This window comes from Cervus elaphus, chromosome 30, assembly GCF_910594005.1.
Source record: "Cervus elaphus chromosome 30, mCerEla1.1, whole genome shotgun sequence".
NCBI classification, from domain to species: domain Eukaryota; kingdom Metazoa; phylum Chordata; class Mammalia; order Artiodactyla; family Cervidae; genus Cervus; species Cervus elaphus.
This window is the reverse complement of record NC_057844.1, coordinates 51,837,954-51,858,944: the sequence shown is the minus strand read 5'-3', so window position 1 is coordinate 51,858,944 and position 20,991 is coordinate 51,837,954. Positions and strand designations below refer to the sequence as shown.

The 20,991-nt window shown below is 36.4% G+C and overlaps 1 protein-coding gene across 12 annotated transcripts in view; it reads right to left on the bottom strand.

Annotated features, from left to right (window-relative positions):
- Positions 1-281: 281 nt before the first annotated feature.
- SCEL (sciellin) overlaps positions 282-20,991 on the bottom strand; it is a 119,422-nt gene continuing 98,712 nt past the window's right edge. For 10 of the 12 annotated variants that reach the window (XM_043892382.1, XM_043892376.1, XM_043892377.1 and 7 more), the window contains 7 exons: positions 15,043-15,135; positions 13,767-13,838; positions 12,496-12,555; positions 11,691-11,765; positions 7,099-7,207; positions 4,888-4,990; positions 282-2,563 (listed from right to left, as the gene is read on the bottom strand). In XM_043892382.1, the coding sequence (XP_043748317.1) occupies positions 2,547-2,563; positions 4,888-4,990; positions 7,099-7,207; positions 11,691-11,765; positions 12,496-12,555; positions 13,767-13,838; positions 15,043-15,135 (529 nt within the window). In that variant the 3' untranslated portion in view covers positions 282-2,546. The remainder of the gene's footprint in view (positions 2,564-4,887; positions 4,991-7,098; positions 7,208-11,690; positions 11,766-12,495; positions 12,556-13,766; positions 13,839-15,042; positions 15,136-20,991) is intronic. The other 2 variants (XM_043892385.1, XM_043892378.1) reach the window with 1 other exon arrangement.

The window sequence follows — 20,991 nt, the reverse complement described above, 5'->3', positions numbered from 1 at the left end:
TACAATACTAAAAATTATTTACATTATACCAAATAACCAGTATATTCAGTAGTAACAACAACAAAAAATACCACTAACATTGTTAGTTTGCCTCAATGTAGGCCAGTCACTTGTTTTGGTAGAGCTCTGAATCAAGCTGAGTTGGAAAATGTTCCAAATGCTCATGATTTTCTATCATAGTAAACAAGTCAGAGAGTGCCCCAGTTGTGAGAATTGGACCATCTCATCACTCATATCTAATTATAGCAGTGATTGCAATCAAATAATTAAGGATGCACAGATTACTTCTTGAATAAATTTTTATTTCTTGGCCTTCGTAAAAGAAAAAAAAAGATTTTAACAGATTTTATCTCCAAGATTACTAGATAAATTTTATGTTGTTTTTCAGAAGAATGCTGTCATAGTGGAGCAATTAATTATTTTTTAGAGACATCCTTTAATTAGTAATAGAATCCAGGACCTGGTATTCTGAGATGTAGGCACTTGTGTCCAGGAAAAATATGCCAATCATAACATAATTCGCTGCAAATAAAAATGAGATCTTACAAATTGTTTTAGAAATCTGTCATTCCTATGGTGCAAATAATCCCAGACATAATGAAGCAGACTTGATAAAATCAGAAGCCCTTTTCTCTTCACTCTGTATCCACTCTATTTTTACAACAGCTTTTGGTTTAATTTAATACATTATTGTAGAAGAAAGGGTCCATTAAACAGCTACAGAAAAGTGAGAATTATGCCCCTTTTAGGTTTTTTTTTTTTGAAGTGAAGCATTCAACAGTGGAGTCCTTTAAAAATGATATTCAAATGATTTTTAATTACTACAAAGGCATTGAGATGTTAATACACTTTCTATAAAAGAGAGGGCTACTATTCTACTCATCCTTTCCTGCCACGAATTTCAACTCTAAGAAAATTATTTCTTTTGATCCACTCTGATAGCATGTAATAAGAGAACAATAAAACATATGGCTCAATTACCACCACTTCTCATCAAGCATGAATTAATGAGTATCAAATTATTATTAATTGTTTTTTCTGGCTTCCTCTCCATAGGACAATGATTACACATTGCTGTGTTTTGATAAGCATTTAGTGTTTAACACTTTGTGGATCAGTGTCTAAGAGGAACAGATGCTTGAAATCATTACACGGAAGAATCATTCTTTACATTTAGCAACAGTTAGAAAATACATGATTATCTTTTTGGTTTCCTTAGTTTGTCAGTTTTATATAACTGCCTTAAACTCCCTTAGAATCTCACCCTCTCTCAATGTTCCATATGCTTTCCTTTGAGAAGCAGTTCCTATATGCATATAAAATAGTTTATAAGTGCAATGTCTCAATTTTAATAATAATAATTCCACACAAGATTACTGACTTTTCAATTCCTTAAGAAAAAGCTCTTTAAAAATCAATGTTATGGCTTAAGAAGACAAAATAATTAAGTAGCATAGCACAGAATACAATAGATTATGATCACTATACTTGACAGTATCAATGTCATTGAGTAATATTTATAGATGCCGCACAAGAAGATTCTGTGTAACTGACAGTTCATTTTATTTTTATAAGCCATCTGTAAATATAAAGTGTTATGTAGTAGGAATAGGTTTGGCATGCTAAAGAACATGTCTTTTAGTCCATTGCCATTATTTCTCATAGATCATTTACATATCCAGATTTTGAAAAGAAAGCATAACAAATTATAATATGTAAGCTATACATACCATATGATTTTTACCCATTACCAATAAATGCATGTCTTTGTATTTATAAAACATGTTCTATAAAACTTATATCTGTAATAAACTAAAGGATGACACCAACATTAAATTGTTTAGATATCCTATCTAGTTCCACATGCTTAACAAACAGACTCAGGTATGATTCTAAAGATCAAACAAAAACTTGCTTTAGAATCTGAGAGTTTTGGAGCAGAAAGTGACCTCAGAAATTATTTTCTCCATTTCCCCTCATGTTACAGATAACAGCACCAAAATCTGAATAGTTTAAGTGATTTTCTGAGGTCTGTACACCATTATACACTAACACCTTTCTGCCAGACTTTATCTTTCTGCCAAAATTTCTATGAACATTTCTTTTGCACACAAGAAATGTACATATCTTGCTTCCTTGACAGTTTTGTCAAGATGTCAGTAACATCTGTAAATTCAAATCCCTAGGGAAACAAAAAATGAGAAATTGGGAATCCTGGTCTCTAATGGAAACCATGATGCACAACCTAATACTGAGCAGAGATGGACCTGGTCAAGGCTGACAATGCTCACTGCCATCAGAAACATCCTTCCTTTGATGTTGGTAACTAGACCACTTGAATATTTTATCTCTAAATCTAACCAGATATCAGATGGTTTCCTTTATGTATGCGACCTTAGTATAAGCAATTATATTATTTATGCAATAGCAGAATTGTTATACAAAGAGTCAGTCATTGGTATAAAGCTTTTTTAGATTACATGTTCTTATAATAAAAATTTTAATTCCTCGATGAATCCTTTCCTCTTGATTTTCATGTGCCAGAATTACTGAATCCACTTGGCTGAAAAATGTAAAGAAAATAAGTTATATATACAAATTCAGTACAAAAATAAGCTTATCACCAAAGTTTTAAAAATAATTATTCATCTGTGTGGGTGGGGGTGGACTAAACAGTTTACTTTTACCATCTACTGCATTCATCACTGTGGCAAGGCTTTTGGTCATACTGAGAATATGAAGCACTGATGCCCCGTATTCATATTTATGACACGCTTGAGAGTCATGTCCTGATAACTTCTATGTACTATAAAAGTGCACGTAGACAGGGAGGGAGGCACAGAGACATCTGAGTGTTTCGGTAACCACATCTCCTAAACCATTTCATGGACTCTTGGGACTGAAAGTTTTAGAGCTGCTAAGATGCATAGCAAAGCCCCCTGATGTAACACTGATAAGGATCCCGATAAGGCTGCTCAATGAAGAAGAAAAAGGAATATAAGAATGGCTGGGGAAAGCAGAAAATAGAAAGCCAAGTATGAATATAATTAGCTTTGTTCTTGTCATCGATTCTGCAGCTTGATGGAATGTGGGTTTCTGAATATTTTTCAGAGCATTTTCCAGATGTAGCCTTCAAGCACCTCATTAATATCACACATTTGTCATTAAATTCCATATTTTGGATCCCATGTAACAACCACAGATGTTCCTTTTCCATTCGCCACCAGCAGGAAACCTTCCCTTTACATAGTGCTGTTGACCAGCTCCCCATTATTTATCCTGCTTATTCCATCTACTGACTATTGAAGTAAAAACAAAATGTTGATACTGGCTTTGGCTGCTATCCAAAAGTCTACAAGCAATAAATGCTGGAGAGGCTGTGGAGAAAAGGGAACCCTCTTACACTGTTGGTGGGAATGCAAACTAGTACAGCCACTATGGAAAACAGTGTGGAGATTCCTTAAAAAACTGGAAATAGAACTGCCATATGACCCAGCAATACCACTTCTGGGCATACACACTGAGGAAACCAGATCTGAAAGAGACACATGCACCCCAATGTTCATCGCAGCACTGTTTATAATAGCCAGGACATGGAAGCAACCTAGATGCCCATCAGCAGATGAATGGATAAGGAAGCTGTGGTACATATACACCATGGAATTTTACTCAGCCATCAAAAAGAATTCATTTGAACCAGTCCTAATGAGATGGATGAAACTGGAACCCCTTATACAGAGTGAAGTAAGCCAGAAAGATAAAGAACATTACAGCATACTAACACATATATATGGAATTTAGAAAGATGGTAACGATAACCCTATATGCAAAACAGAAAAAGAGACACAGAAATACAGAACAGACTTTTGAACTCTGTGGGAGAAGGTGAGGGTGGGATGTTTCAAAAGAACAGCATGTATACTATCTATGGTGAAACAGATCACCAGCCCAGGTGGGATGCATGAGACAAGTGCTCCGGCCTGGTGCACTGGGAAGACCCAGAGGAATCGGGTGGAGAGGGAGGTGGGAGGGGGGATCGGGATGGGGAATAAGTGTAAATCTATGGCTGATTCATATCAATGTATGACAAAACCCACTGAAATGTTGTGAAGTAATTAGCCTCCAACTAATAAAAAAATTAAAAAAAAAAAAAAAAAAGGTCTTTGCTTGTCTTGTATATTACAAACAAATCTGTTCACAGAACGTTAGTGTCTCACCTTAGAAGTAGTAATTTGCTACTAATAAATATGTGTTTTAAATAAAAAAAAAAAAAAAACTAATCAAGCTTCATAGACTTTTATATTGTATTGTGCACATCTTTTAAATCAACTTTTATAACTTTCATGGTAAGCTTATTGAAAATATGAGTTAAAAATGCAGGCCCTTAATGTTTCTTCTCACATAACTTATGCTAATTAAGTGCCCAAATTATAGTAATATTGATCTTAAGCTGAAAAAATAAACTTAGATGCCATATTTAATATAGAATTGTATACCATTAACTTTAAATTTTCCATTTAAAATTAACATTAAAGGGCATTTAGTATAATAACCAAATTAAATTATAAAAGTATATTCCAGAAATGTAAAAGGTCATTCACAGAAATGCACTTTAATTCTAACAATGAGCTGAGCAAAGAAGATAAATTTTTGTTTGCAAAAAATGGAAAATTTTCTACAATAAATGACCTATGCTTATTCGTATCTATGTCTGGTCTGATATCGGAAGAAAATACAAATTTTGACTGATTAAATGAAATGCTACCATTGTATCTGCAACTGAATTTTTAATATAATTAATAAAATACTTCCCAGTTTTGAAATCTTTCAACAATATCTAAAGTTCATTAATGTTAGTGATAGTTTCTCACAGAGCTCAACACTTACCTACAACTTTAGAGTAGCAAGATTCACAATGTATTGTCTGTCTGTAAATCCAAATACTGTCACCTGCTTGTAGGTTTTCCAAAGGTTTTTTGCATATTTCACACTAAAGGAAAGGCATGTATAAAGTTCACATTAGATATGAAGTTTAGATTCTTGGTTAACAGAATTATAAAAAGAACCTTTTACTTTATTCCATATCATTCTTCATAGCAACACTCTGATAAAGCCTCAAGAGAACTGTGAGAGAAAATAAAAGTATATTTGTCTGATCCACACACCAAACTTTCCAAACAATTTCTCTCAAAAATCCCTCTACTATGGAGGTGTGCATTTCAGGGCATACCTACTACTGAAGTTTCTACCTAACTCAAATATAATATAGAGTAGATAAACATTTTCAAAAATTGGTTATGCCAAAGACAAGATCACTGTTGGATATTGCAAACAAGAACACTAAGTGTATTTATTGTTTGCTTACTAATGGAGAGCTACACTGTCCAGATATAGTGTCATTGACAAAACAAACTTCTGACTCTGGACACAGTTTAGGGGGAAATTTGTTTCAAGCTATGCTGGTTAAAGAGGCAAGAAAGGCTTGACATCCACCTTAAACCCGGGCTCACTGGAGGAAGTCCACTGCCAACTGGCTGGCTTTCAAGTTCATTGACGCAAATTGTCATAGATCAGTTAGACATGTTTAAGCCAGTTCAGGTAATTCTCTACAATTATGGCTATAGAGTAATCTGTCTTTTCTTAGGAGTGTGGGGATATTTTTATGCTCAGTAGTGTTTTATAATTAAATTGACAATAGAAATAAATCATCTAAAATATAACAAATGGAAATTATTCCTGTTGACCAAAGGGAATAATCAGGAGAATTTTCTTCTTTAAAAAGTTTTGTGCATAATAATTTTAAATAAAGAGCTATAGACTAATTTTTGTTCCACTGACTAAATTTGAATAACTTCAAGGAAATTTTCCTGTCCTATGAGAAATAATTATGAAATTTTCATGTCATACTTTATATAGAATTCTATATATGATGGCTTAAATTTGGATTTTGTTGCCTCAAAATGAGGCACTGAATTTTTTATTACTTTGTGTCATTGCCTGAAGCTAATTGAAAGAGAAGCAATCAAGTGTTAAAGTATTGGGCTGGCCAAAAAGTTCATAACATCTTATTGGAAAACCCAAATGGACTTTTCTGGCCAGCCTAATATTACATCTACTTGACTGAATCAGATAATTTGCATCAATCATAGAATCTATCAGCACTAGAAAGGACCCATAGATTCAGGCTGTGGTTCTCAAACTGGCTGCCTTTTAGATCTATCTAAGAAGGCTTTAAAAACACCAATGCCCAGAAATCATCTCTAAGATTCATGATGTAACTGGGGCTGGTCCCAAGCATTGTATTTTTCTCATCATCTCCCTGGACAATTATAATGTGCATCCAGGGTTGAAAACCACTGGTCTAATCAGCTATGTCATTTTACAGATGAAGAAACTTAGGCTAAGCTAATTTAGGTGATTGTCCAAAGTCACATGGCCACAAGTAGTGTCAATTAGAACTCAAACTCAGGTCTTCAGGTTCCTAGTTAAGTGCTCACCTAGTTATACCAATAACTATATTGTTGACCTACCTAATACTTCTGTGAAAAGCAAAAGAAATGGCATATGAAGGCATAAATTGTGAAGCATTCTACTATGTATACTTTATTATTATTATTATTCTACTAAGCCATATTTAATTATAATTAATCATGCTCTCAAAGGCAGACTGAGTTTTAACTATTGTTAACCCCATCGATCCTAATTTTAGAATGTAATAAGCGAGTAACTTTCTTCTCAAAAATTTCTTTTCCTTTTTGGATTTCATTATATATTTAATGCAATGTATGATTTATGAAAATGCTGCAAAAACTTTTCTAAAGAGAACAAGTGTTTATCTTTTTATAGATTTAAATCTGTAGAATAAGAGTTATCAACGTGTCAGTAATCAACTCTAAGCCTAAAGTCAAGAGAGTAATTATAAATCTTGGAATTTCAGGCTGAGAACTTGGAGAAATATTTAAACAGTTCATTATTAATGTGCATGACAGTGTTTCTGAAAGTTTTAACTTCATCTCATAAATTCCATTAGATAATTATTTTTATTCTAGTCATTATGCAATTTTGTATGAGAGTTAAATACAACAAACATAGGCATACCTTGAAGCAAGTCGAATGGCAGCAAATTTGCAATTCATCTAAAATCATCTTGGTTTCTGTGCCTAGGGGTTTTCTACAGTAGGTGCACATGTCTCTCTCAATGACAGACCTATAGAGATGTAAGCAATTAAAAATAAATTTGTCATCATGCAAAAGACAGATGTATTCCCCATAAAATCATATGGAAATAACATGCTAATTTTATTGATACTTTAGTAAATTATGTAAAAATCAAGGAAAGTTGAGGACTTACTTATCCTAGTAATAGACTGGATTCTTCTAGTTGTTTTAGAATGATATCAAAGAATTAACATAAAAAACAGTTTCAAATTATTAATTCATTAGCAATCAAAAGTGCATCTGGAAAAAAAAAAAAAGTGCATCTGGGCAGGGTAAAGATGTTCACAGTTTCCTAATTGAACTAGGTCATAAGTACCCCCTTGAAGCTAGAAGAGGGTTTTAAATTATTAATGTACATATATCATAGAAAAATTATGTTGAAGATTAATATAAAAATTTAACTCTCAGACATTCAGTAGTACAAAAATAGAAATCCATTCAAGAATGTGTTGGTAAACTCACAAATGATGGATACCCTGGACTACAGGGTCCAGAATCATCAAAATGCTCCCTTGCTGATTCTCTTGGTGTCATTGCAAGACTCAGAATATTAGGGTGAATTTAGTGACAAAAATTCTTTTCTATTTACTTTGGAAAAATAACGTTCAATAATAAATAAGTGATCAGCAAGTTCTAAAGCCCTTGAGTCACATTAGAGCCTTAAAAAAGGGCCAATAACTATGTGATTCTTATTCTTTTGGAAGGTCTTAGATAGTCTTAAATAGCACCTTGGGCAGAGTTTACTAGTCTCAGGGTGTTAGCATAAAAGCCTGAAATTTCCAAAGTACTGGGGTAATGAAATAAAATAGCTAATACTTATAGTGCTAATACGCTTAACATGTGCAGTGCATTTTCCATGCACTTTGCTTATATAAACCTGTCTATTCTTCATAACATCTCTGAGAAGCAGGTAACTCTTATTTTTATCTTTATTGTACACAGGAGGAAGCTGGGGCATAGAAGGGTAAGTCATGCAGCCAGTGAGTGGCAGAGGCAGGATGTGAATGGAGGCAGAGCGGCCACAGGGCCCTGTGCTGCCTCTGGGCCTGCCCGTTGACTGGGCTCACTAGATGATAAGGAACTGGTCATGGCCAGAAACCACGGTCAATCCTGTCATCAGGACCAGGACTCGAAGCAGAGAGGAGGGAAAGTGGACGGGAGGAGGGGGTAAGAGAGGCTTCTCTCTCCACGGACTTCTCCAGACAAGAATCCTGGAGTGGGTAGCCATTCCCTTCTCCGGGGGATCTTCCTGAGGCAGGAATCGAACCCTGGTCTCCCACAGTGCAGGCAGATTCCCTACCGACGGAGTCACTGGGGAAGCCCGTACGTATGTCCACACAGGCTTAAATTTCCCCTGTTAGACTGTAAGCTCTTCAAGAGTAGAAAGCAGGCCCTCTCTAGCATCCTTGCATTCCAGAGACACTGAGAGAGGAGCTGGGAATATAAAGAAGAGCGAGAAGGTCTCCTTCAAGGAGAAGCTTTCTTTCCACTGGGGTAGCCAGGTGACTGGATAATTGCCATGTACTACGGACGTGTGAAGAGTGAGGAGAGCACAGCCAGATGAACAACTCATCTCTGGGGTAAAGGAGGAAAGGCTTGTCAGCTTAAGTGCCAGGTGAGTTAAAGCTTGAAGGTGAAGGAGCTCTCAAGGTGAGCGGGGGAGAGGTGTGATGGAAGGGTTCTAAGCAGAGTGAACAGGATGTGCCAAGGTGAGACATGATGAGGGTGTGGAGTGCTGGATCTTTAGTCACTCTTCAGCAGGACAAGGTTCTGAAGGCCCATAAATCCTGTGCAGAGGACTTTGGTCTTTATCCTATAAAGTGGCACTGGCCACTTTATTGTGTGTGTGTGTGTGTGTGTGCGCGCGCATTGTGTGAGCTTAGACCACAGCACTTTAATGCGTTTTCCAGTACAATCATTATTATAAACTTAATATGCAGAAAATGATTTGAAACCACTTAAAGTGACGAAAGTACACATAACATGACTTAAAACTTGAATTTATTAAGAATTTAAATTGTGATCATAAATTGAAGCAATGTTTAGTTCCTGGGTACAATCAGGAAGAAAACATACTCAATTTAGTGTTTGTCCTAGTACTGGGTCTCTTAGTCATAAATTTTCATACCCTAATAATTTAATGTGAGTGCATGCTCAGTTGCTCAGTTGTATCCGACTCTTTGGGACCCCATGGACTGTAGCCCGCCAGGCTCATCTGTCCATGGGATTTTTCACACAAGAATACTGAAATGGGTTGCCATTTCCTTCTCCAGGGGATCTTCTTGACTCAGAGATCAAACCCATGTCTCCTGTATCTCTTGCTTAGGCAGGCAGATATTTTTACCACTGAGCCACCTGGGAATCCCTTATTTTATATATAATAGTATATATATGTCGGTCCCAATCTCCCAATTTATCCCTTCCCTCCCTTATCCCTTGGTAAATTTGTTTTCTACATCTGTGACTCTATCTCTATTTTGTGAATAAGTTCATTTGTACCCTTTCTGATTCCACATATGACAGACACCATAGATTTGTCTATGTCTGACTTACTTCACTCAGTTGATAATCTATAGGTATATCCATGTTGCTGCAGGTGGCATTATTTTGTTCTTTTTTATGACTGCATTAATGACTTGACTTTAAATGGGATTGACATGATTAGATAAGAACTGTGGGGAAACAGCTAATTTCTCAGAATAGTCAACAGAAAATGTTACCCGACTGACTGGCTTTAATGGAGAATAGACTTTTGCTCTGGCGACTGAAAAAATTTCAAGGACCACTTGGGGAACAGGAGTGAAATTCTTCATACAAAGAGCAATACTTTAGTGAAGGATGTTTTCCTTCACTTAGGCTAACCATTAAAATATGCGCCTACCAATCTCTGAAGTTGCTGATGTCCTTACTAAGATCATACTGTTAGTTGAAGATCTTTTCAGAGTATTTTGAAAAATCTAATTCTGTTTTTGTTTTTTTTTTTTTTTTTGCTTATCTAGACAGTATTTGTGCTGCTCAGGTAGTCACATCAAAGAGCTATGACTTAAAGGCAAGACACTCAGAAGACCCTTGGTAATACAAGATCTCACAAAAGTGACCAAAAGAGGATATAATTTTGATGCCTGGTTTATCTATGTTTCCCTCAGCAAATGGGACATAGGTGTTGGTGGTTTTTTTTCCTGGAGTCATTTATTGAGCATCTATGAGGTGCCAAGGACTGTGTTCCAAGCTGAGGCTGTGCATAAAAATATGTCCTGACCCTCAGTGAGCCTTGTTTCAGCACCAGCGATAGAGAAACACCGTCAACAGAATATCAGACATTTGCATTACAGCTGGTTTCCAGTGGTTGGGTTGCAACATGAATTATTTATTTTCATTTTCTCTGCTGGAAGTCTGCAGACTTGTGTCACATGAGTGTCACCTATTTGCCCCACTGAGCATTACATGCTAAAAGAGAGTAATCAAGAGCAAAAGCCTGGGGTCAGTTTACTGGCACTAAATTGATGCTCACCCTAACCCTCCCTCCTGGGCACTGAGCCCATGCCTGGAGTGGGTCACAGAAAGTGCATCCATGCAGCTGTTTGTAAGATGAGCTGGCTCTAGAAGACTACAAGGAGAGAGGGCTGAGGACACAATCTAGGGATGCGGGGAAGCCTAGAGGCTAATAATGTGGTGGCAATGGGGACTCCAGGGATCACCTACAGCCGAGACACTCGCCGGGAAGATAGCTGGAAAACACAGAAAGCTCTACTGCAACAAAGTACATCAAAATCAGAGAACGACAGCCAGGAAGCCAAGGAACAAACTCCTGGGTGCAGAGGCGGTTGTACTTCTTCCACTCACACAATCAGCAGTAGAAAAATCACTCTCAGGAGGGCCATCTCCAAGTTCAATGGACAATAAGAATGCTCTATATAAATACATACATATATATATATATATATAAAATATATGTAATACTTGTAATACTTTAGTATATATATAGTATATATATAGATATATAATACTTGTAATACTTTAGTATATAATAGTATATATATTAAATACTTGTACTACTTTAGTGTATATATATATAGTATATATATATATATATACTTATGATACTTGTAATACTTTGGTATATATATATATATACATACTAAAAATAAATTAAATATATATTATAAGTAAGTACATATACACATATATAATACAAGCATATTATTCATAAAAGTAAATACACACATATATATATATCCCACCAGGCTCCTCAGTCCATGGATTTCTCCAGGCAAAAATTCTGGAGTGGGTTACCATGCCCTCCTCCAAGGGATCTTCCTGACTCAGGGATTGAACCTGGATTTCCTGCACGGGCAGGCAGATTCTTTACCATCTGAGCCACCAGGGAAGTCCAAGAATGCATATGTTTATTAATATACGTGTGGATATGGGTATATATATACTTGTACGTATGGAAGTACAGATATACTCACCTATCTGAAGTCGAATAAACAGTTTGTATATATTTTCCAGAGACAGTCTCCCGATATCCATCCTTCGGTGATTTGCTAGAAACAAGCACACATGTGAGAACTGGGCTATTTCCCTAGTGTTGAAGTATTGATATATATTAATACCCCATGTAGGCAAGGAAGCTCGCGCACACACACACACACACACACACTCACTATCGTTATTCTTTGTGATGTTATATGTCAGGACAATGTACTAACTCTTTTTTTTAACCTGGAGAAGTACTGATATGCAAGTTACCTCCAAGGTGACCTAAGTCGACATATCCACCAAAATAAAGAATGGGGCAAGGAGATCGCAAGCACAAGTGTAAGCAGGAATAGTCATCGTTTTTCATAAAATCTGTACTTGCACCTCCTTTATTTTTACTAAAAGAAAGGTCTCTGTTGTTCTAACATAAAGAATATACACAAAGCACGACTATACTCAGTGCAAGCAAATATAGACAGACATCATTCACATAGAGGAATACTTTTGAACTTTTAGGGGAAATTTTGGAAGCTTTTATTTTTACATGAAAACATCCAAGAATTGTTTAGAATACAGCAAAAAATATTGTAACTTTTGAGAGTCCTCTTTGTTCCCTTTCCGCTCCAGTTCGTAACTGTCATTCGCTCCTGGAGACAAATGAAGAGTGCACTGCACTAACCGGCTGGCTGCCTGTAATTGCCTCCCCAGTATGCATGCTACCTGGGAACATATGAGGACCAGAAGCAATGTGTTCCTATTATTTCATACAGTGAGGGGTAACTCCACATGCCTCACCTGGGATTTTTTAATGAGAAATCTCTCTCTCTCTCCAAACAACCTGCAGGCAGTTGCTGTCTGAAAGAGAAACTGCTTTATGGAACACAGAGCGCAGAGTGCTAAGTGAGTTTGTGCATATTGATGCATGACATGTATATAGTCATTCCCATTTTATGGGTCAGAAAATTGAGACTTGAATTGAGACAGGAAATTGAAGTCAAGTGGCTTTGCTGAGGCCACATGGTCAGTAAATGACAAACTCAGATTTGATTCTAAATCACTGTCGATTTTAAGGAGAATTGGATTAAGCAGGAAAATCAAGATTGAGGTTGCATTTCACAAGGAAATTTTTTCTTGGGTTTGAAAAATCCTTTTGAGGAGGAAGGTTGCTCAAATCCTGACACACCTTGAATTTATGGCAGCTCCACCCCCACCCCGTACACTGCTCTCTGGTCTCTTTGAACTGGGTGATGATCAACACGTATACAGCCTATAGTTTATCCATATCTGAATGCCCCACTGTTACCCTATGCCACAATTAGGCTAATTCCTTTTTACAGACTCCTGAAAAACTGAATAACTTGTGAATCCCTGACCTTGGTGGACTTTTCCTCGACATCCATCACATCAGGCAGCAGAGTTTCTGGGCCTGAGCATATTTACTAAAAAGTTATGTCCCTTGTTTCAGATTAGAGGTGAGCAACAGAAACACTTAATTAAAGTGTGACTCCAAAATTAGCACAGGAATACTTGTGTGATTTTATAAGGTTCATTATGGGCATGTATGTTTATTTGACTACTTTCAAATAACTATCCTATGATGTATACATGTGTTATATTAATATATTATTTAGTCTGTCCTATGACTTTGTATGATTATTTGACAACTTCTTAAAAATATGACTTCCCTGTAGCTCAGATGATAAAGAATCTGCCTGCAACACAGGAGATCTGCGTTTGATTCCTGAGTTGAGAAGATCCTCTGGAGAAGGGAATGGTGACCCACTCCAGTATTCTTGCCTGGAGAATCCTGTGGATAGAGGACCCTGGTAGGCTACAGTCCATGGGGTTGCAAAGAGTTGGACACGACTGAGCAACTAACACTACTACTAATAATAATGGAAAGATTAGAAAGAATTATTAATATATATCTAGAACTCAGTACTCTCTTAAATGGTCTATTTGAAAAAAAAAAGCATACCTTAAAAAGTGACATTTCTTCTTAAACACAGATTATTTCAAAATTATAAAATATATAAAGCAAAATACTTCAAATAAATTTCCAGTACCTATTCTCCATGTATGTCCTTGTGTACACAACTGTATCCTTTGGTCCTGCATGCCTGGTTTCAGCACTGGAGCTGCAATACAAACCATTTGACTTTATGTTTAAAGTTTGTTTATAGGATAATCAAATTAACAAGGCAATTATCCAATCCAATGAAAAGATAATGCTCATATACGCCTTCTAAACTATAACCTTTGAAATATAAATGTTAAATTGGTATTAATCCATTTCTGAAAAATTTATTTATGTTTCCCATTTTGTCTTAACTTCTACTGCTTTGGCCTATTTCCAGAATACTACTATGAAAATCGGTCACTCAGCAAGTCTATTGTAGACCATGATGAGCACTTTGAATATTTGTGTACTATGTTTTAGTGTCTATTACCCTAATGTCTCATCCAAACTTCCAAACCATTGCTTTCCCCACAAATCTCAGACAAAAAGTGGACCTTAATTAACCAACATGATAACACGTGATTCAGTGAAACCTTTAAATCTACCTAAGGATGTCAGTGTCAATGTCACAATCATATTTTTTTTTTAAATTACAGACTTTCTAAGGAAAAATCACTCTTACACTTATTCTTAACTGACAACTTACCAATGACCAAGATGTTTACTCAACACCTTTGTATAAGCCTATAAAGCCACTGGTTAAAATTAAAAATTTCTGCATTTCAAACAAATATCATATATTAACACATACATATAGAATCTAGAAAGATGATACTGATGAACGTATTTGCAGGGAAGCAATGGAAACACAGACTTAGAAAACAAACTTATGGACATGGGCAAGGGGGGAGGAAGGAGAGGTTAGGACAAATGGAGAGAGTAGCATGGAAACATATGACTAACATATATAAAATAGATATCCCATGGAAATTTGCTGTTATGACTCAGGAAACTTAAACTGGAGCTCTGTAACAACCTAGAGAGTGGGATGGGGAAGGAGATGGGAGGCAGGTTCAAGAGGAAGGGGACATATGTATACCTATGGCTGATTCATGTTGATGTAGGGCAGAAACAAACACAATATAGTAAAGCATTATGCTTCAATTAAAAATAAATACATTTAAAATAAGAAAGTTTTATTGGAACACAAAAAATGCATAAAAACAACAACAGCAAAATTTAAAAAATTTTTCTGTATTTCAAAGGAAGGATCAGGCTCCATGTGGATGTTTTCTTATAAAAAAAAAAAAAAAAAAAAAAAGGAGAAAAAAAAGCCAGAAGGAGAATGGTCCTGTCATTTATTCTATAATTGACCACAGTACCTGAGTGTCTTCCTGGCTTCATGAGAATAGGCAGCTGTTCTGGAGGATGGGCTGATTAAAGCCTCAGTAGATCCAGTGACCTGGCCATCTTGCCTGAGAAAGCAAATGCAAATATTTGGCACTTAAAATCAAAGCCACTTAGAGGATTTTTGTTTTATTAAAATTCTGTTCAAATAACATTTTTTTTAACATACAGTAAAGCTGTTTCTGTTTGCCTGGTTTCTGCACATATACACAGAATACACGTACTATTTTACTCTTCCATAGACACAACTGTCTTCCCATTATGAATAATCTATAGGCACATGTCACATTATCTAATAGGACATAATACTTTCTTAACCAAGGGCAGAAACCATATGAAACTGGTTGCAGTAACATTCTCACAGCACCAAGGCCATTTTTGAAAGTTTTTCATGTACAACGTATCTGGGAGTTTATCTATTTAATGAAAATGATCTGGGGGTTGCTTTGAGAAATTCCAGTTTCCATTTTAACAGAAAAGCAGTACTTTGAAGATCGCTAAAGAACTTTGACCTAGATTTCTGCTAATCTAAAAATGTCACTATGCTCAACCAAGTGTAGGCATATTTGCTTTTTCCTATGAAACAGTGGAAAATTAACATAGGCATATTGAAAGCTTTAGCTCTTTTTCTCTCCCCATGTTAGAAAACTCTGACAGAGGCAAGACATAAAAATCAAGAGGAGATTTAGATCTTAATCATGATTTATCATTCTTGACTGGCCTGTTCCTGCCATTTCCAGGTAGCTTTTAAAGAAGAGAAAAACAATTGCTCACATATTATCATCTCTGGCATGTGGAAAACAATCTTCTAGTTTTAAGACAGATGTTTCAAAAGACACTTGGCAATGAGAAAGTAGAATGAATATTATTAGAAGATTCTCAAATGTGATCATTAGAATACGTCATTTCGGAACAATAGACCTAACTAGGAACTATTTGGAAATATTCGGATCATATAGTAAATAATACAAAACACAATTTTAGCAAATAGTTTCAAAAGGCAAAGGTTGTCAATGAGTGTGAAATGTGTTTGTACTGCCCTCAGAAAGGTAAAATCAAACATTACCAGTTTGTGAAACCTGTAATAGGAACGGACATACTTTGCAAACAGCTCTGATAAGGATTGAATTGTGTCCTGCCAAAAATTCTTATACTGAAGCCCTATACCCCTATGTGATGTGGAGACAGGGCCTATAAAAAGGAAATAAAGGTTAGGTGAAATCATAAGGGTGGGGCTTTAATCCCATAGGACAGGGTGTCCTTATAAGAAGAGGGAGAGGTACTAGAGCTTGCTCTCTCTCTCTCTCTGTGGACACACAGAGGAAAGGCCATGTGAGGACATAGTCGGACACAGTCATGTGCAAACCAAGAAGAGAGTTCTCATCAGAAACCAACCCTGACATTGTTCCCTGTGAATCTCATGTTCTTGCTACATCGTGAAAGAATTCAGAGAAAAGTAAGAAGCAGATTTATTTAGAGAAAAGCACACTATACAGACAGTGTGGGCCATCTCAGAAGGCAAGAAGAGAGAGGCCCAAAATGTGGCGTGGTTAGTTTTTGTGGACTGGGTAATTCCATAGGCTAATGAGTGGGAAGATTATTCCAGTTATTTGGGGGAAGGGGTGGAGATTTCTAGGAACTGGGCCACTGCCCTCTTTTTGACCCTTTATGGCTGGCCTCAGAACTGTCATGACGCTGGTGGGTCTGTCATTGAGCATATGCCAATGTATTACAATGAGCATGTAATGAGGCTCAAGGTCTACTGGGAGTTGAGTCTGCTGCCATTTTGGACCTAGTTGGTTTCAACCAGTTTTTTCATGTCCTGTGGCCATGTCATTCTTTTTAAGGTTGTACCCTGCGCCCTTCCTCCTGTTTCAACAGTATCTTGATCTAGAATTTTAGTCTCCAAATGAGTGAGAAAATAAATTCTGTCTTTTAACACCTGGTGTGTGGTATTTTGTTATGGCAGCCTGAGCAGACTAACACAAGCAGCATTTCCTAATGGTGTTTTCGATAAGACTAATGACAATACTTTATAATTGTCAATAAAAATCAGATGTTAGTAAATAAATTTGGAATGTGGAACAGCAAATTCTTTCTGGGATTGGTTCCTCTTGTAATTTGGGAGGACAATACACTTTTTAAAAAAGAAATCTTTTATTTTGGATAATCTTAAAGGTATAGAATAATTGCAATGATAGTTCAGAGAATTCCAGTATACTCTTCACCCAGCATGTCTTAATTCTAACATCTCACACAACCATGATCCGTTTGTCAAAACTAAATAATTAGCATTGGTACAATGTCATTAGCAAAACTACAGACTTATTTCTATTTTACCAGTTTTTTCACTGATGTCCTCTCTCAATTTCAGATCCAAATCAGGATACTACTTCCACATAATCACCATGTCTTAGGGTCTGTGATAGTTGATAAACCTTTCTTTGTTTTTCATGAGATGGTGATAGATCTTACTAAGGAAATTCTATCTTGATGTCAGTAAGCGGTAACACTAATTTTTAAAATTATTTAGAATCATAGAAATAGTTAGAGAAACAATTCTTTGGAAACCAATTAAATAATCTGTAGTGCTTTTAAAAGCACTTTTAAAAAGGATTACTCTCCAAAATATATAAGCAGCTCATACAGTTCAGTATCAGAAAAACAAACAACCCAATCAAACCTGGGCAGAAAACCTAAACAGACATTTCTCCAAAGGCATACAAATTTCCAATAAACACAAGAAAAGATGCTCAATATTGCTCATTATTAGGGAAATGTAAATCAAAACTACAATGAGGTATCATCTCACACCATTCAGAATGACCATCATCCAAAAATCTACAAAAATAAATGTTGGAGAAGTTATGGAGAAAAGGGAACCCTCCTGCACTGTTAGTGGGAATGTAAACTGATACAGCCATTATGGAAAATAGTATGGAGATTCCTTAAAAAACAAGGGAAAATCTACCATATCATACAACAATCCCACTGCTTGGCATATACCCTGAGAAAACCACAATTTTAAAAGATACATGTAACCTAGTGTTCATTGCAGCAATATGTACAATAGTCAGGACATGTTCATTGACAGGTGCTACACATATGTGATGGAATATTACTCAGTCATAAAAAGGAATGGATTTGAGTCAGTTGTAGTGAGGTAGATGAACCTAGAACCCGTTATACAGAGTGAAGTAAGTCAGAAAGAGAAAAACAAGTATTGGAATATATATATGGAATTTAGAAAAATGGTACTGATGAACCTAGTAGAGAACAGAGTTGTGGACACAGTGGGGAAAAGTGAGGGTAGGATGAATTGAGAAAGCAGCATTGATATATATATATACAATATCATGTGTAAAATAGATAGCTAGTAGGAAGTTGCTATATAACACAGGGAGCCCAGCCTGGTGCTGTGTGATGACCTAGAGGAGAGGGATAGGGGGGAGGGGAGGGAGGGTCAAGAGGGAGAGGAGATATATATTTATATAATTGTGACTGATTCACCTTGTTGTATGACAGAAACCAACACAACATTGTAAAGCACTTTTCCACCAATTAAAAAATTAAATTAAATTAAAAATGTTACTGGGTCCCACATCAGATATTCTGACTTAATTGGTGTAGTGTAGGGCTTCCCAGGTGGTGCTAGTGATAAAGAACTCGACTGCCAATGCAGGAGACATAAGAGACCCAGGTTCAGTCCCTGGGTCAGGAAGATCCCCGGAGGAGGGCATGGCAACCTACTTCAGTATTCTTGCCTGGAGAATCCCATGGACAAAGGGGAGCCTGGTGGGCTACAGTCCATAGTGTTGCAAAGAGTCAGACACCAGTGGGGCAACTTAGCAGGCACATGACTTCAGCACTTGGATTCTTTTAAATCTCTTCAGTGAGTCTCACATGTAAGACAGGGTTGAGAACCACTGCCTTAGAGGCAGTGTGACATTTTATCCAAAAGAGCACTGGTTTTTAAAGTGTGGTCCTTGGATCAGCAGGTGATTTTGATGCAACTAAAATTTGGGAACCACTGAAAAGGAGAACTCTCCACCAAAGTGTTCCTCCTAGATGCCTTGAATAATGTTCATAAAAAAAAACTTATGGCTCACAGTGTTTTTTGCTGGATAGCTTTATTATTATCCTTCACTGAAATAAATTGCTGAATTGTAACTTAGAATCAATGGTCACAGTTTCATCTCTAAATTAAATAGCTTCATAAACTAAAAACTAAATATCGCGTTGGAACTTACAAAATTCCAAATGGAATTTCACTTGAGAAAATGTTTTCTGCAGTGGAAGTTTACCTTGAAAATTTAGCTATCTAAAACTTTTATACACAGACGTTTGATGTGAGAATATCAAATGGTACTCCTGATTTAAGAAAACTGATACTTCCTCAAATGGAGTTACTATAGGATCCAATAATTCCACTCCCTAAGTATATACCCTCCCTAAGTCCATCCTAGAGGAAATCAGTCCTGAATGTTCATTGGAAGGACTGATGTTGAAGCTGAAACTCCAATACTTTGGCTACCTGATGCGAAGAACTGACTCATTTGAAAAGACCCCAATCCTGGGAATGATTGAAGGTGGGAGGAGAAGGGGATGACAGAGGATGAGATGGCTGGATGGCATCACTGACTCAATGGACATGAGTCGGAGTAAACTCTGGGAATTAGTGTTAAACAGGGAGGCCTGGCGTGCTGCAGTCCATGGGGTTGCAAACAGTCGGACACGACTGAGCGACTGAACTGAACTGAACTGAAGTATATACCCTAGCAAGAGAAATTAAAAACCTCTACACAAAACTTTTATATGAATGCTGATTACAGCATTGTTCATACAGTTAATTACAATCTGATAGTGGAAACAACACAAATGCCCATCAGCTGATGAATAGATAAAATTCTGTCTATTCACATAATGGAATATGTGAAATTTGGCAATAAAAAGAAATACTGAGACATGTTACAACATTGGTAAATTTTGAAAACATTATGCCAGGCGAAAATAGTCAGTCACAAAGGACCACATATTTTATGATTCCATTTATATGAAATGTCCAGAATCAGAAATTGAAAAAGACAGAAAGTAGCTTAGTAGCTGTCCAGAGCTAAGGGCTGGGGGAAAATGATGCATGACTGCTAATGGGCATGGTGTTTCTTTCCGAGGTGATGAAAATGTTCTAAAAGTGATAGTGGTGATGGTCTACAACTCTGAATATGATTAATCAGATTGCATATATATTTGTGGATATCCAATTACTATACAGAGTAAATATATTCATAAAATAAAACAAGTGTCAATTTAACAGATTTATTTAGCTTTTCATTGTCCTATTTGACTTAACTTTGGCAGCATGACTTCAATTTCTTTTTTTAAATTAATTCTCATTGGGGTATAGTTGCTTTAAAATGTTGTGTTAGTTTTCACTGTACAGCAAAGTGAATCCACTATACATGTACATATTCCCCTCTTTTTTTGATTTCCTTCCCATTTAGGTCACCACAGAGCACTGAGTATAGTTTCCTGAGCTATACAGTATGAGGGTGCTTAGGCACTCATTCATATCCAACTCTTGGGACCCCATGGACTGTAGCCCACCAGGTTTCTCTGTCCAGGGGATTCTCCAATCAAGAATACTGGAGCGGGTTGCCATTTTCTTCTCCACTGCTATACTGTGGGTTTTCATTAGTCATCTATTTCACACATAGTAGTGTATATGGAAAAACAGACTTGTTTCAAGTTGGGAAAGGAGTATGTCAAGGCTGTATATTGTCACCCTGCTTATTTAACTTATATGCAAAAGTACATCATAAGAAATGCTGGACTGGATGAAGCACAAGCTGGAAGATTTCTGGGAGAAATATCAATAACCTCAGATATGCAGATGACACCACACTTATGGCAGAAAGTGAAAAAGA